The 18,277-nt window shown below is 44.1% G+C and overlaps 1 protein-coding gene across 1 annotated transcript in view; it reads left to right on the top strand.

Annotated features, from left to right (window-relative positions):
• The window catches only part of LOC309553457 (insulin receptor substrate 1-like), a 70,015-nt gene that overhangs the window by 29,275 nt on the left and 22,463 nt on the right, over positions 1 to 18,277 (top strand). The window contains exon 3 of the mRNA XM_082254665.1: positions 16,164 to 18,063. Within this exon, the coding sequence (XP_082110791.1) occupies positions 16,164 to 18,063 (1,900 nt within the window). The remainder of the gene's footprint in view (positions 1 to 16,163; positions 18,064 to 18,277) is intronic.

Genomic DNA, 18,277 nt, shown 5'->3' with positions numbered 1-18,277 from the left:
TCCGGTGGTAAAGTGGTTAAAGTTCATGTGCGTGTAAAGGCAGGCGTCCCAATACTTTTGACAATATACAGTATAAGTCATGTATGTAATTTATGGTAGGGTACATACAGTCAATTGGGTACAATTTGCTAGTACCTGGTTGGATCCCCCTTTGCCTTCAGAACTGCCTTCATTCTTGGTGGCATAGATACAACAAAGTGTTGGAAACATTCCTCAGATTTTGCTCCATAGTGACATGATAGAATCACACAGTTACTGCAAATTTGTCGGCTGCGCATCCATGATGCCAATCTCTCGTTCCACCATAACCCAAAGGTGCTCTATTGGATGAGATCTGGTGAGTGTGGAGGCCATTGGAGTACAGTGACCAGATCTGGTGAGTGTGGAGGCCATTGGAGTACAGTGACCTGATCTGGTGAGTGTGGAGGCCATTGGAGTACAGTGACCAGATCTGGTGAGTGTGGAGGCCATTGGAGTACAGTGACCTGATCTGGTGAGTGTGGAGGCCATTGGAGTACAGTGACCAGATCTGGTGAGTGTGGAGGCCATTGGAGTACAGTGACCTGATCTGGTGAGTGTGGAGGCCATTGGAGTACAGTGACCGGATCTGGTGAGTGTGGAGGCCATTGGAGTACATTGACCTGATTGTCACGTTGAAGAAACCAGTGGTGAGATTGGAGCTTTGTGACATCTTGCATTATCCTGCTGGAAGGAGCCATCAGAAGATGGGGACACTGCAGTCATAAAAAGATGGACATGGTCAGCAACAAAACCAATGGATGATCTCCTAATTGACAGTCAGGCTTAGGCGTGGGCACTCCCTAATTACCCCGTGCCTGTTAGTGTAGCCGAGTATCGGCTGTCTCCCGAGATCTCCATTTTTGGCACTGAGGGTAGTGAGATACCCGAAGGAGGGGTGGCTGTGCTGTTTGGCTGTCATGTCTCCCCCCTGACACCCCACTACTATCACAGTATCTTCCCGCAAGGGGCTGCCATGAAATGCTGCATCCAAGGAGTGTGTAGCCCGTGCTGCCTGCGAAACCATTTCACATTCAGCAGATTCCACAATGCCTAGCTATAATTTAGTAGATTAGGGGTTAAAAAGCTGCCAATTATCGGCATTGATTCCAGAATGTTCTCTGTGGTGGAGCAGTCTGTGTTTTGATGTGGACTTCGGGGAAAGGTTGGTAACAGCACAGAAATAGAGCATCGATCGAGTCCAGTTAGTGAGGAGAACTAGAAGATCAGTGAAGGCTCTTCAAAGTAATTTAAACCTAGCTCTATAAATCTGGGACTGTTGTGCTAAACTTATGGCTGCCAACTGTCCCCATTTGCCTGGGACAGTCCCTGTTTTGAGGGATTGGTCAAGTGCAAACAAACCTCCCAGTGAAGACACACTGGGGTAGTCATTGCCCCTGCTATCTTGCCCCCCTGGGCAGTAGTGTTACGGAGGGCACCAGTAGGAGTCATGGGCCCCCCTAATATGGACGCTGCTGGAACCAGTCACGCATGTGCGGCAATTGTCTCTTGAGCTGACTTTCCTGCGCACTGCGCAGTCAATGATTTGGTGGGTGTGGTTACCAGTAAGGGAGCAGTTTTGTGGGCGTGGTTAAGAGCGTGGTCCGTAGGGTTTTTGGACTTCATTTTGAAAATTTGGCAACCATAATGTGGCATTGTATCTTAGTGAATCACATGTCAAACTATTAGGTCACTGCAGATCTACTTTATCTGAGTTTATTTTATTTTCAAACCCTGCAAACCGTATAATATTCACTGTGTAATACTTACATTATATACTAATGATATTATAAAAATCTTTAAATCTGAGGACGTTGTTTTAACCACTTAAGCCCCGGAAGATTTTACCCCCATTCCGACCAGGGGGTATTTTGCGATTCGGCACTGCGTGACTTTAACGGAGAATTGCGCGGTCGTGCGACGCTGTACCTAAACGAATTTGGCGTCCTTTTTTTCCCACAAACAGAGCTTTCTTTTGGCGGTATTTGATCACCTGTGCGATTTTTTTGATCACGCGCTATAAACAAAAAAAGAGCGTCCATTTTGCAAAAATAGCAATATTTTTCCCTTTTTTTTATATGAAATTCCCCCCAAAAAAAATGTAAAAATCAAAATTTTTTAAAATTTTCGGCCAATTTGTTTTATGCTACCTATGTTTGGTAAAAAAAATCGCAAAAAGCGTATTTTGATTGGTTTGCGCAAAAGTTATTGTGTTTACTAACTAAGGGAAAGATTTTTTGTCATTTTTGTTGTTTTTTTTTTTAACGCGTAATGGCGGCGATCTGCGATTTTTTTTTTTGCGGTACTGCGACATTGCGGCGGACAGATCGGACCCTTGACTGACATTTTTGACACTTTTGGGGTTACCAGTGACATTTCTACAGTAATCAGTGCTATATATATATGCACTGTTACTGTAAAAATACACTGGTAGTGAAGGGGTTAACTTTATTTGAGAGGGAGGGGCTGTGTTTGTCCCTAGGGGCGTGATTCTAACTGTGATTGGCTGGGGCTTCAGCTGTATGCAGACTGATCAACGGATCTACATAGTAGATCCAGATGATCAGCTCTCATACAGCGAGGAGAATGACAGGCAGCTTGTTTACACAAGCTGCCTGACATTCTCCCTCTCCCCCGCCGATCGCAGAGTGGCCGGTGGACATCGGGTCCGCCGGTCACACGCGCGGGGGGGTCCGTGACCACTCGGGAGCGGGAGCGCGCCTCCGGGGGCGCGCGCTCGCTCCCTAGACCCTCACAAGCTAGTGACGTAGCCCTACGTCACTTTGCCTGTGAGGGGCTGACCGCCGACGTAGATAGTCGTGCGGCGGTCGGCAAGTGGTTAATATTATTGGCCGAAATGGATTTCCAGTCTATAAATCTGGAAACATTGTGATAATATCGTTGGCTGAAATGGATCTCGAATCTATAAATCCGAGAAAATTGTTTTATCATTATTGGAGAACCATTTCGGCCAATAATGATAGAACAATGTGCTCGGATTTAAAGATTGGAGATCCATTTTGGCCAACAATATTATCAGTGTTCTCGCATTTCTAGATTGGAGATCCATTTCAGCCAATGATATTAAAACACTGTCCTCCGATTTTACATATTTTTATAATATCATTACTATGGTGCTCCAATCAATAAATCTGATGACATTGTGATAATATCATTGGCTGAATATGGTTCTCCAGTGTTCTCAGATTTATAGATTGGAGAACCATTTCGGCCATATGTGCTCAGATTCATGGATTGGCTGAAATGGTTCTTAAATCTATAAACCTGAGGACATTGAAAAACCATTTTGGGCAATGAGATTATAACATTGCCCCCAGATTTACAGACTGGAGAACCATTTCGGCCAATGATATAATGTTCTCAGAGTCATTGATTGGAGAACCATTTCAGCCAATCTATAAATCTGAGGACATTGGAGAACCATCTTCGGCCAATGAGATTATCACAATGTACCCAGATTTACAGATTGGAGAATCATTTTCGGCCAATGATATATAATCTCAGAGTTATAGATTGGAAAACCATTCTGGACAATGATATTAGAACAATGTTCTCAGATTTATAGATTGGAGAACCATTTCGACCAACGATAGTTTCACAATCTATAAATCTGAGAACATTGTGATAATATTGTTGGCTGATATCGTTGGCTGAAATGGTTCTCCAATCTATGAATCCGAGAAAATTGTTTTATCATTATTGAAGAACCATTTCGGCCAATGATAGAACAATGTGCTCGGATTTATAGATTGGAAATCCATTTTGGCCAATTATATTATCACAGTGTTCTCACATTTGTAGATCGTAGATCCATTTTGGCCAATTATATTAAAACAATGTCCTCAGATTTACATATTTTTATAATATCATTAGTACAGTAGGTTCTTTAATCCAATAAATCTGAGGACATTGTGATAATATCATTGGCTGAAATGGTTCTCCAGTCTTTAAATCTGGGGACAATGTGATAATCTCATTGGCCTCCCCAGTGAAGACCCACTGGGGTAGTCCTTGCCACCTGCTATCTTTCCCCCCTGGGCAGTAGTGTTACGGAGGGCACCAGTAGGAGTCACAGGCTCCCCCCCTAATATGGACGCTGCTTGAACCAGTCACGCATGTGCGGAAATTGTCTCTTGCGCTGGCTTTCCTACGCACTGCACAGTCAATGATTTTGTGGGTGTGGTTACCAGTAAGGGAGCGGTTTTGTGGGCGTGGTTGAGAGTGTGGTCTGTAGGGTTTTTGGACTTCATTTTGAAAATTTGGCAGCCATACTGTGCCATTGTATCTAAAGCCCCGTACACACGTACCGATGGTCGGCTTACAAATGTTCCTCTTTTCTCCCCGGGATGTCGGTGTCTGCTGAAAAGTGCAAAGACAGCACAAGGACAGCACAAGAATTTTGTCCGCCGACTGCAGAAGTGATGTCATGTAATGGTTAACTTTCCCTGTGTTTTCTATTTTCTGAGCATGCCCAGTCTTGCAAATCTGCGGTCTGTCGGCCGAATTGTGTACTGACAGGCGAACAATCGTCCGTTCTGGTGTCGGCATACAAATATTTTCATGTTTGCAAGAAAGACTTTTGTCCGCGGATTGTGCGCAGACATCTGTCGGAGGCACCATACTAACACGCGTACAATCGGCAGATCCTTCGTCCACCGACGTTTGTATGCCGACGATCGGTACGTGTGTACGGGGCTTTAGTGCATCGCTTGTCAAAGTATTAAGTCACAGTAGATCTACTTTATGAGTTTATTTTTATTCAAACCCCGCAAACTGTATAATATTCAGTGCACCAACAATATTTATCAGGCTCACCATGTGTGTTTTATTTATTTTTTGAAACTATACCCTTTAATTTATTTGTACTTTTCTGGAACCTGCATTAGTGGGGGCATCACATGTAATTACTGCTCAGTACGCCTTGCCTTCATTGTCTATACATGATCTAACTTCCACAGATTCCACAATGCCTAGCTATAATTTAGTAGATTAGGGGTTAAAAAGCTGCCAATTATCGGCATTGATTCCAGAATGTTCTCTGTGGTGGAGCAGTCTGTGTTTTGATGTGGACTTCGGGGGAAGGTTGCTTACAGCACAGAAAATGAGCATTGATCGAGTCCAGTTACTGAGGAGAACTAGAAGATCAGTGAAGGCTCTTCAAAGTAATTTAAACCTAGCTATAAATCTGGGACCATTGTGCTATCCTTATTGGCCAAAAGGGTTCTTGGTTGTATAAATCTGATTGCATTTTGACGTTATCATTGCTCAAAATGGTGGTTATTTCCTTTTGTCTCATATACAAATGAGCTATTATACAATTTATAGACCCCATAACAAATTTAGACACATTCCAAAGGTTGGGCATCACACTGTTGCTGAATAAGAAAGCATCTGTTTACAGTAATTCAAACTTGCAGCCTATAAATCCGAGGAAAGTGTGCCAATATTGTTGGTTGAAATGGTTCCTCGATCTATAAATCTGAGGATATTGTCATAATATTGTTGGCCGATCTGATTCTCTAATCTATAAATCTGAGCACATTGTTCTAAGATCATTGGCCAAAATGGTTCCCCAATCTGTAAATCCGAGCACATTGTTCTAAGATCATTGGCCAAAATGGTTCCCCAATCTGTAAATCCGAGCACATTGTTCTAAGATCATTGGCCAAAATGGTTCCCCAATCTGTAAATCCGAGCACATTGTTCTAATATTGTTTGCCGATATGGTTCTCTATAAATCTATTAGAACAATGTGCTCGGATTTACAGATTGGGGAACCATTTTGACCAATGATCTTAGAACAATGTGCTCGGATTTACAGATTGGGGAACCATTTTGGCCAATGATCTTAGAACAGTGTGCTCAGATTTAAGTCCCGTACACACGCGTCGAAAATCGGCAGGGAATTTTCGTCCGACGACCGATCTGCCGATTTTCGGCTTGTTAGTATGATGCTTCCGACAACCGACTCCGACTTTTCTGTCGAAAAAAATCTGGTGTGCAGGCTATAAAATTTTTGTCCTCCGTCAAAACACGGCCGATTTTCGTACAGTCAGTACAGATTTCTAATTTCTTCATCATAAGAAAAATCTTATGAGCAAGTCTGGGCATGCTCAGAGAAGAAAGCAAACCAACACATGACATCACTTCTGAAGTAGAATTTTGTCGGTCGACAAAAGTCCAGTGCAGTCTAGAGCACATTCCAACCAACAAAACACCACTCTGGACAAAAGACGGACGACCGGTCGGCGGAAAATCGTTGCGTGTGTACTAGGCTTTATAGATTGGAGAATCAGATCGGCCAACGATCTTATCACAATGTCCCCAGATTTATAGATCGAGGAACCATTTCAACCAACGATATTAGTACACTTTTCTCAGATTTATAGGCTGCAAGTTTGATTTACTGTAAGCAGATGCTTTCTTATTCAGCAACAGTGTGATGCCCAGTCTTTGGAATGTGACTAAATTGGTTACGGGGTTTATAAATTGTATAATAGCTCATTTTGTGTTTGAGACAAAGGAAATTACCCCACTTTCGAGGAATGATCTTGTCAAAATGCTATCAGATTTATACAGCCCAGAACCATTTTGGCCAATACGTTTTAGCACAGCAGTCCCAGATTTATAGATTAGAGAACCATATCGGAAAATGATGAGGACATTGTGATAAGATCATTGGCTGAAATGATTCTCCAATCTGTAAATCTGAGAACATTGCATAACCATTTTGGGCCAATTATATTCTCACAATGTCCTCAGATTTACAGATTTTGATAAGATCATTGTTAGGTTCTCCAATCAATAAATCTGAGGACATTGTGATACTATCATTGGCCAAAATGGTTCTCCAATGTTCTCAGATTTATAGATTGGAGAACCATTTCGGCCAATTATACTATCACAATGTCCTCAGATTTATTGATTGGGGCATCTACTAAAATCTTTCAACCTGAGGACATTGTTTTAATATCATTGGCCGAAATGGATCTCCAATCTATAAATCTGGAAACATTGTGATATCTTTGGCTGAAATGGTTTTCCAATCTATAAATCCGAGAAAATTGTTTTATCATCATTGGAAAACCATTTTGGCCAATGATAGAACAATGTGCTCGGATTTATAGATTGGAGATCCATTTTGGCCAATGATATTATCACAGTGTTCTCACGTTTGTAGATTGTTGATCCATTTCGGCCAATGGTATTAAAACAATGTCCTCCGATTTACAGATTTTGATAAGATCATTGTTAGGTTCTCCAATCAATAAATCTGAGGACATTGTGATACTATCATTGGCCAAAATGGTTCTCCAATGTTCTCATATTTATAGATTGGAGAACCATTTCGGCCAATGATATTCGACCCATGTGTTCAGATTCATGGATTGGAGAACCATTTCAGCCAATTTATAAATATGAGGACCTTTTGATACTATCATTGGCCAAAATGGTTATCCAATGTTCTCAGATTTGTAGATTGGAGAACCATTTCGGCCAATCATACCCGAACCATGTTCTCAGATTCATTGATTGGAGAACCATTTCAGCCGATCTATAAATTTGAGGACATTGGAGAACCATTTCGGCCAATGGGATTATCACAATGTCCCCAGATTTACAGATTGGAGAATCATTTCGGCCAATGATATATAATCTCAGAGTTATAGATTGGAGAACCATTCTGGACAATGATATTAGAACAATGTTCTCAGATTTATAGATTGGAGAACCATTTCGGCCAATGATATTTGACCCATGTGTTCAGATTCATGAATTGGAGAACCATTTCAGCCAATCTATAAATCTGAGGACCTTGTGATACTATCACTGGCCAAAATGGTTATCCAATGTTCTCAGATTTATAGATTGGAGAACCATTTCGGCCAATGATATTAGTACCATGTTCTCGGAGTCATTGATTGGAGAACCATTTCAGCCAATCTATAAATCTGAGGACATTGGAGAACCATTTTGGCCAATGAGATTATCACAATGTCCCCAGATTTACAGATTGGAGAATAATTTCGGCCAATGATATATACGGTAATCTCAGAGTTATAGATTGGAGAACTATTCTGGACAATGATATTAGAACAATGTTCTCAGATTTATAGATAGGAGAACCATTTCGACCAACGATAGTTTCACAATCTATAAATCTGAGAACATTGTTCTAATATCGTTGTCCAGAATAGTTCTCCAATCTATAACTCTGAAAACATTTATATCATTGGTCGAAATGGTTCTCCAATCTGTAAATCTGGGGGCATTGTGACAATCTCATTGGCCGAAATGGTTCTCCAATGTCCTCAGATTTTTTAGATAAGCTGAAATGGTTTTCCAATCCATGAATCTGAACACACGGGTCGAATATCATGGGCCGAAATGGTTTTACAATCTTTAAATCGGAGGACATTGTGATAATATAATTGGCCGAAATGCTACTCCAATCTATAAATCTGAGAACACTGGAGAACCATTTCGGCCAATGATATCATCACAATCTATACATCTGACAGCATTGGAATAATATCATTGGCTGAAATAGTGGTTATCACAACTATGCAAACGTCAAGGCATGTAGATATTTGCATAACTCCTCCCAAGAGCCAGCCCACTGTTTTCATTAGAGCTGAGGGCTCCTGAGAGGAGTAGTGCTATGATGTTTTCGGGATGCTATGTACAGCACCCTGCCAGCCTCTGCATAGAGAAGCACAGAGATCCAGTAATGGCCCCCACGGGTATAAAAGTATGTAACGAAAACCGGTCTTATTTAAAAATTTCATTAGCGTGTTGATGAAGGGGAGGGGAGGAACCGGGGAAAGCAAAATAAAAGCAGATTAAAACTCCAGCCTTCAAGGATTATATCTGCTTTAGCAAGTTTGCTTTCAAAACGGGGTTTGTGATCTGTAAGGCATTTGCATACGCTGGCAGCGTTTTGCGAATGTTTACTACATGTTAATTGGATACAAGGCCACCTAGAGAATTCTCCAACTCACACTTGGCTTAGTTGCTAATTCTTACACTAAACACTTCTGAGCCATGGGAATGCAATTAGCATTTACTAAGCATGTGCACAGATATCTCGTTTCTCGAAATAGAGCAGAACAACTTAGAATTGCTATAATGTATTCCCATTATTCTGCCCAAATGGGGCCCTACCATGTTAAATGCAAACTTTGCATGAAGCAATAAAGCACTTGTCCGTGTTACCCAATCACTTTATTATTTTGAATTAAAAAAAAAAAAAAAAGCGTTTCCCCTGAATAAAAAAATAAACTCTTCCTGAGTTGGTCTAATTACTCCCAATATACTATGTGGTGTATGTATAAAAAATTTGACATGTACTGTTTGTTTATAGAAGCTGCATGTAAATTCTTTCTGTGGGGCTAAATCCAATGTTTTTAGCCAATATTCTCTGCAGATTGAAAGTGTAAATGGGGGGAAATACTGAATTATGGCCACTAGATAGAGCTGATAAGTACCTTTTTCCTATGATACTCAGCGCCATCTAGTGGTCGTAATCTGAATTTGACAGGAATTGCTAAAATATCATAGTTTTCATCCCAAGTCATTGAACAGTGGCGTTCCATGGGCCAGGGGGGCGGCAGACGGACCGCACCATACCCCCCCTGGACCACACCAGGCCGCACACCATACCCCCCCCCCCAGGACCACAGCAGGACCACCCCCCCTCCCTCACTTACCCTGCCTTGATATCTGGACATGTGCAGCAGCAGCAAATGGCGGCGGCTTTGGCTTCTTCCCCCTCAGTCTTCTGCGTCTCCTCCCTCCCTCTTCCATGCCCAATGGCATGGCTTCTCCTTTTGGCCATTCGGGAAACGGGTCTCAGGACCCGCTTCCTGATTGGCCAGGAGGAGGATTTGTGTGACAATTGTGAATATTCATTTGCTATTGTCACACAACTGGGTGGGCTCGGGCGCAGTGCTCTGCGCCCCGAGCCCATCCTTTTTTTAGCCTATTTGAGCTTCTGGCTCTATTCACATGGTTAAAAAAATAAAAGCCAGATTGAACTCCATGCATCCTGCACCCTGCATGTAGATTAGGTTGCCGGATGCATGGATGGGGGGGCAGTGCCCCTGCGCCCCCAATGCACCTGCCGCCACTATCATTGAAGCATGGTATATCCAAGTGTGATGATGGGAGTAGATCAAATTGTGATGATCCCTGTGAAAAGGGAGGGAGAGTGATATGAGGGATAGGTTCTGTAACAAAACTCACCCAGGACAGGGGCTTTTGGAGGGGACTGCAGGCTAGCCTCTTGTCTACCGACTATGGGCCCTGGCTTGTGAGGGAACCCTGCTCTTTGTGGGGTGTATGCTGGGGGGGGGGAACCCTTGGAGTAATGTTACTTTGGATTCAAGTCCACATCTCCCCAAGACACACACACTCTGGGACTCTAGTTCTAGGATCCATGTTAAAGGCCTAGCTGCCTATAGGTTTTCTAGTGGTAGTCTGTTAAGGAAGCGCCCAATATCCACAATAAGAATCCCACTTGGATCGGTCTATGGTTATGCTGTCAGTTGCTGATCTCAACAGCAACATTTACGCCCTGAAGAAGGGGGAAGTCTCTGTTCCCCTGAAACGCATTGGCTTTAAAATGTTCTGCTACCAATAAAACTACGATCTTTGATCCAAGTGGGATTTCTATTGCTGATATTGGGCGCTCCCTTAACCGACTACCTCTAGAAACATTGGAAACGACCCCTAGGCTGTATATTTAACACAGGCCCATTGCCTTTTTTCATCCAGTTGGGGAAATTGAGTCCCAATCAATCTGGCCCAAGTGGCCCTCTCTTACCTGCTACCCACCCACAGACCCTCTATCGAGTAGGTCAGTCCAGCGCAGTCATCAACTTTAAAAAAAAAAAAAAACATTGCCAATAGGGGACTGCTCCACACAGTCAGACTCATTGCAGATGCTAATGTCATCAGCTCAACCACCTGTCTTCCTCACATTGTTGTGATTAACTCACCTATTTTTACTGTGGGGATGTGTTTACACTTATAATAATATATATTGTACTTTTAAGAGCTTGAAAAAAAAAACTATTGCCAATAGGGGACTGCTCCACACAGTCAGACTCATGGCAGATGCTAATGTCATCAGCTCAACCACCTGTCTTCCTCACATTGTTGTGATTAACTCACCTATTTTTACTGTGGGGATGTGTTTACACTTATAATAATATATATTGTACTTTTAAGAGCTTGATGACGGCAAGTCTGCTAGTTAATTAGCTAATGTTATTAAAATCACTGTCATCCTTTAGTTGCTAGTGGTAAAGTAGAATGTTTGTGTTTGCTGTTCCTTAGATATGTTAAATATATTTCTGTACACAATTTCATCTGTATATGATAATGTAATCAGGCACCTGACCTGGTGGGGTATATATTCGGTGTGAGTTTGTTTAATAGATGGTCCAGATCTTATACAAGCTATTTTCGGCTAGTTTTGTATGGGGGTGGCTAGAATATCTGATATCTATGTTCAAGACTAAAGGAAGCGGTATTCTGACGGAAGCCCACAAACAGTGTGGGTCGCGGTTCCATTACAGGTTAAAAAGGAGAGTTTATCCCCCTGCGCTCCTTGCGTCGACTTTGGTTAACCTTGTGTGCGATCCAGACACATAGTAAATAGTGGGTGAGTGTAGCTTCACCTTTATCAGGCACACACCCCCCCCCCACCTTCCCTTAAAGCAAATAAGCCTGCTTGTACTAGGTCCCCCCCCCCCCCCGGCTTGAAGGGCTTAATACACAAAACTATAGACTCTGGCTGTAGAATGTCCCTAGCGGACCCAAAGTAGAAGAGCTTAGCTGTACAGCAATAGGAGAAACAAGAGGGAAGGCATTCTAGAGAGGAGTCAGGGCTAACGGCTGGCTTCAGGCATAATCTGTGACCAAAGGTAATGTCAGGCAGTAGAGGAATCTGAGAATGTGGCAAAGGTCAGGGTGAGCAGTAGAGAATTCCAAGAACATAGCAGAGGTCAGAGCAGGCAGTAGAGGAATCTGAGAATATGGTGAAAATCAAGGCAGGTAGTAGAGGAACCTGAGAATGGAGCAAAGATCAGGGCAAGCTGTAGAGGAATCAAAGAACGTGGCAAAAGCCAGATCAGGCAGCAAGCGGTAGAGGAAATCAACAGTAAAGCAAAGGTCAGAACAGGTAGTTTACAGAAGAGGTCAAAAAAAGTCAATGTAAGCAGCAGGCATTAGAGGCATCTGAGAATGTGGCAAAGGTTAGGGTGAGCAGTAGAAGAGTTCAACAAGGTAGCGGAGGTCAGGGCAGGCAGTAGAGGAATCTGAGAATATGGTGAAGATCAAAGTAGGTAGTAGAGGAACCTGAGAATGGAGCAAAGGTCAGGGTGAGAAGTAGAGGAGTTCAATAACTTAGCAGAGGTCAGGGCAGGCAGTAAAGGAATATGGTGAAGATCAAGGCAAGTAGTAGAGAAACCTGAGAATAGAGCATAGATCAGGGCAAGCTGTAGCGGAATCAAAGAACATAGCAAAAGTAAAAAAAAAGGCAGCAAGAAATAGAGGATAAAGAGAATGTATGAAAGGTTAAGACCGAAAGCAGGCAGCAGAGGAATCTGAGAACAAACCAAAGGTCAGAACAGGCAGTCTACAGAATAGGTATCTCCTAACAGCCAAAGTCAGTGTAGACAGCATGCAGTGGAGTAGAGGAATCTGAGAACAAAGCAAAGGTCAGAATAGGCAGTCTACGAAAGAGGTATCTGGTAACAAAGCAAGTCAGAGTAGGCAGAAGAGGAATCTGAGAATGTGGCAAAGGTCAGGGTGAGCAGTAGGGGAGTTCAAGAACCTAGCATAGGTTAGGGCAGGCAGTAGAGGAATCTGAGAATATGGTGAAGATCAAGGCAGGGAAGTAGGGGAACCTGAGAATGGAGCAAAGGCCTGGCCAGGCTGTAGAAGAATCAAAGAACATCGCAAAAGTCCAAGAAGGCAGCAAGCAGTAGAGGAAATGGAGAATGTATGAAAGGTCAAGACAGACGGCAGGTAGTTGAGGAATCTGAGAACAAATTAAAGGTCAGAACAGGTAGTCTACAGAAGAGGTATTTGGTAACACAGCAAAAGTCAGTGTAGGCAGCGGGCAGTAGAGGAATCTGAGAATGTAGCAAAGGTCAGGGCAGGCAGCAGAAAGAGGAATCCAAAGGTCTAGTCAAAAATGCATAGTCAGTAGGAAAAAAAAGGGCCTCCTGTGCTGACCGATCCCAGAGATAGGGGTGTGTGGCCAACAAATTAAACTGCATTTGACTAGGAAGTCGGGCAGGTACAGTGCCGCAATCAAAATTCTAGGAGGAGCTGGGAAGCTGCATCCCATTGCCCGGCAACTCGGGCACTAGCTGAGCAGAGGAGAGGCACTGCACCCCATTGCCTACCAACCAGGTGACCCTGCATATCATCAAGGCTATGTTTCCCAACCTGTGGCCCAAGGACCATATGCAGCCCTTGGGTGTTTGCAGTGGGGCCCTTGGAATGCAGCAATCAGGGCACTGATTGGTAAAGGAACTGTAAAATCCATGATCGTTAGCATTTGGTAGAACAGGTATTACAGTTTCCGACAGTCTCCTACAGCATTACCTAAGTCTCCAACCACTCTGGTAGCACAGTCTGTCCTCCAGTAAGTCTTCAGTCTATGATCGTGTTCTGTAGCATTACCTACAATGAACGTTCTATGCAGCCATCTGACGACATGGCCAATTTTAAGGCCCCCTATAATTTGTAAGTTGACGACCACTGCCATAAGGGATCGCGGTTTAGAATTGCCCCATAGAATCGCCCCATGGTCTCAATAGGGAATAGGATTAAACACCAATATTATGATTTTTTTGTATTATTATTATTGCATAACTTATGTATTTTTTAATGGCAAATCTTTTTTGCAGTTTTGCACAAAACAGCCCTGATCCCCTTTTTGGGTCCCTCGCCGGCAGTGCTGATTCCTCCAGGACCATAGCCTCTTGCTATGGGGGCACTCAAGCATGCTAGTTTCTGAGCCACGGTCGTGTTTGTCCATTCACACGCAGAGTGTAGCTCGGCCCCCCCCTCATCGGCTCACTGGCTGTGACTGACAACAGCAGGAACCAATGGCTCCTGCATGAGCTATTGAGGAGAGCGAGAAACCTGGGAGAGCGGAGACTCTCATGCACTTCGCTGGATTGGGATGGGGCTCAGATAAGTATATAGGGGGGGGGGGGAGCTGCACCTATAAGTTTTTATTTTTTTTACCCTAACGCATAGAATGCATTAAGGTAAAGAAACCTTGAGCCTTTAAAACCACTTCAAGCCCTGGGCTATTGTACATCCTGGAAATCGCTGAGATTCTGTTTCTATGGGGTGGATAAGCCGATTTTGAAGCATCTATATCATGGGTGTCCAACCTTTTGGCCTCTCTGGGCCACATTGAGTGTAGAGAAATTTTCTCGGGATGCATATAAAATATATACTATAGTTAAGGCATGTAATAAAATGCCGCCGAGCCCCCCCGCACTAATTTAACACAACTAGAGGATGATCAAATTAAATGGAATCAGTATACAGAGGTTTACTTCTTCTAAAAGACATTAATGGAACACTCTAACCACTTCAGTAATTTGAAGTGGTCATGGTGGTAGGAGTCAGAAACACTGCACATGCTCGCCTCCCCTCAGCCTCTGCCTACCGTTAGTTGGAAGCTGCTGTGGCCGTGCCCCCGACCCGATTTCCTTCCTCCCCTGCAAAAAAAAATTGTCAGGGGGCAGTGGGCCGCATTGCCTGCGGTTCTGGGCCGCAGGTTGGACATGCCTGGTCTATATCATGGGTGTCCAACCTTTTGGCTTCTCTGGGCCACATTGAGTGTAGAGAAATTTTCTCGGGCCGCATATAAAATATATACTATAGTTAAGGTATATAAGTAATAAAATGACGCCGCGCCCTTCACGCGTGGCCGCACTCCCCGCACTAATTTAACTAGAGGATGATCAAATGAAATGGAATCAGTATATGGAGGTTTACTTCTTTTGAGAGATATTAAAGGAACACTCTAACCACCATGACTACTTCATTGATTTGAAGTGGTCGTGGTGGTAGGAGTCAGAAACACTGCACATGCTCACATTCCCCCCCCCCTCCCCCTCCCATCTGAGGCAGCCTCTGCCTACCGTTAGTTGGAAGCTGCTGTAGCCATGCCCCCGACCCGACTTCCTTCCTCCCCAGCAACAAAAAAAAAATTGTCAGGGGGCAGTGGGCTGCAATGCCTGGGGTTCCGGGCCGTATGTGGCCCCCGGGCCACAGGTTGGACATGCCTGGTCTATATGGGGAGAGCTTAGTTGCTATTAGGTCCCTTTGACACATCTGTGGGTGTGGCTCGTGTTCCTTTGTTTATTGAATATTATTTGTATTGCGCCCTTGGAGGGGGTGGGTAGGTACATAGTTTCCCATTAGGTCTACCAGGAATGGTCTTCTGTTAGGCACACTGTTAATCTCTTTTTATGGACTGGAGTTGGCTTTGGGTATAATGACCGGTAGGTTGGGTTTTGAAATAGTATTTTTTTTATTGGGTATAATGTTATAATTCTCAGCTTCCCTTCATGCCAGACACCTCTACATGGTTTAGCTACTCCCACTGTGTGCTTACCAATTTGATGTTGTCTTACATTCTGCATGGCCACGGAGTGATTTGATAGAGGTGCGGACGACTTTTGATATATTGGAGATTGGATTTACACCTTTGGGATGAGTTAGAGCGGATTCTGTGAGCCAGGCCTTGTTGTCCACATCAGTGCCTGACCTCACAAATGCGCTTCTGGAAGAATGGTCAAACATTCCCATAGACACTCCTAAACCTTGTGGACAGCCTTCCCAGAAGAGTTGAAGCTGTTATAGCTGCAAAGGGGTGGGCCAACTCAATATTGAACTCTACGGACTAAGACTGGGATGGTCAATTTCTGTGGCTCTAAGGTTGCTCATACAAGAAAGTCTGTCCCTTTGCCCTGGATAAGAAAAGTACATTTCTGTAAAATGTATATCCTAAAAAGCTCTTGGTTTATATTTAGTTTAGCTATCAACATATAAATACAAACTCATATAATTTTCTAATCTTCCAGGTTGAAGACTCTGTTGTAGCCCAGAACATGCACGAGACCATCCTGGAAGCTATGAAGTCTTTAAGTGAAGAGTTTCGTCCACGGACCAAGAGTCAGTCCCTTTCCTCTACGCCAATCACTGTCCCATCCAGAAGGCATCTACCTAACCCACCACCGCCTAGCCAAGTTGGCTTGTCTCGCCGCTCCAGGATTGAAGTTTCGATGGACAGCTCACCGGCTCCAAAGCCTCACTCCCTGCCTAGGGATCACAGCCCACGCTCCCCAGAGGAAGAGGAGAAGCGGCCAAGAGTAGAAGCTATTCACCCTTCCGTGGACTATGGTTCTGCCTCTTCAGATGAGTACGGCTCAAGTCCTAGTCTGCATGAGCCTCCGATATTTTTGCCACCATCTCCAGTTACAGGAGAAACCAATTACATCTCAATGGGCCAGTTTGGGAGGAGGTCTCTAGCGCTGGACCTCGCATCCGTTCCCATCACACCAAATGATGAAGATGGGGGAAAAGCTATCAAACTGGAACATGATGAAGACAATTATGCCATGATGGGCAGATGTGAGCCACGCCCAGAAACAGGGTATATGCCCATGCTTCCTGGTAGCCGATCCCAAGATTACATGCCAATGACACCTAACAGTATCTCTCCACCAGCCCCTATAGAATTGGCAGGTTATGTCTTGATGTCCCCATTGGGTAGCTGTTCTCCAGACCAAGAGAGGATCAGCTGGCCACATTCTGTAGATATGTCAGTGGGAAGTGCAGACAGCCAAGCTTCAGATTACATGAACATGTGGCCACTAAGCCGCTCGGCATCTAGTACCCCTCCACCCATGGAGAAGTCATTAAAACTGAGCAATGGGCCTACAAGGATTCCTGCCTCCTACCGTTCACTTCCCCGCTCTTATAAACTGGACCCGGTACCTCCTGTTAGGAACTCTTGCTCCTCATCCTCGGACAGCCTAGAAGAAGTCAGCAGTGGCAGGAGTCGGAGGCCACTCAGTATGTCTGTGGACACTTGGAGGGCAAACACATTGCCAGGAAATTACCGAAGACCCCCCAGCCCAGGGGAATATGTCAGCATCAACTTCAGGGCTAAACAGGAAAAGACAAGAAAGGACTTAGATGTTCCCCAGGCTGAATATATTGCCATGGACACACGGCATCCAGAGATGGCTGGTGGAGACTATACCAAAATGACTTTTGAACCAGTGACATGGCGCTCACAACCTCCATCGGTTACCAACCAAAAAGTTGAGAAGGCTTCAAAGACAACTCCTGAAAGTGTGTCTGGCCTGGCAACTGCAGAAGTAAACTCCAGGTCTGTTTCAAAAAAGTCATCATGGCCTACCTCAACTATAGAAAAGACTCTAAAGCCATCACCAGAAAATGATCCCTGGCCCATGGTGGCCAGCGATAACCCATTCAGGCCCATAGCGCCTGCAGATAACAAGCTAAGCCTTACTGCCAAGGTGCCAACAGAGGCCCAAGCAGACAGTGTGTTGGGTCTTGCCGAGAAGACTATAGCAACAAAGACCCTGTCCGAAGACTTGGAATTGAGGGGCCTGCTAGCTGGATGTAGTCTTTACAATGGGCAGGACCGTAACAAGTTTGTGAGGGCCGATCACCCGGCCCGAATGAGGCACTGTTCTGATAACCTGCCCCTCAATGCTGTTCCCTCTTGCAATGGAAACAGGGCACAATCCAAGGAATCTGGGCTCAATTACATTGATCTGGACCTCGTAAAAGACGTGAGTACCAGTCCACTGACTGCCTATTTGGTGAGTGCTAGTGTGCCACAGCCAATAAAGAACGGAACCCTGGGAGCCAATCCATGCATCAACACCTATGCTAGCATCGACTTCCAGATGTCAGGAGAGCTGAGAAGAGGTAGCAGGGATGAAACAGGTAAAAACCTAGAGTGCATGCACGTGGTACAGTACAAGAATAGTAGATGAAGTTGTAGTCCCAGAGCTCTCTGTACAGAAAGAGACCCTATCACTAGACTATTTATTTCCATATGGAATACGACTATATGTGCATTTAACATAATTGTATTCCTATTGCAGTATTTATCTGTAAAAGCCACCTTTGGGTAAACCTACAAAAGGCCTGAGATTGT

This window comes from Pelophylax lessonae, assembly GCF_965119305.1.
Source record: "Pelophylax lessonae genome assembly, chromosome: 4".
NCBI classification, from domain to species: Eukaryota; Metazoa; Chordata; class Amphibia; order Anura; family Ranidae; genus Pelophylax; species Pelophylax lessonae.
The sequence above is the reverse complement of the archived record's forward strand: the minus strand, read 5'-3'. Positions and strand labels throughout refer to the sequence as shown.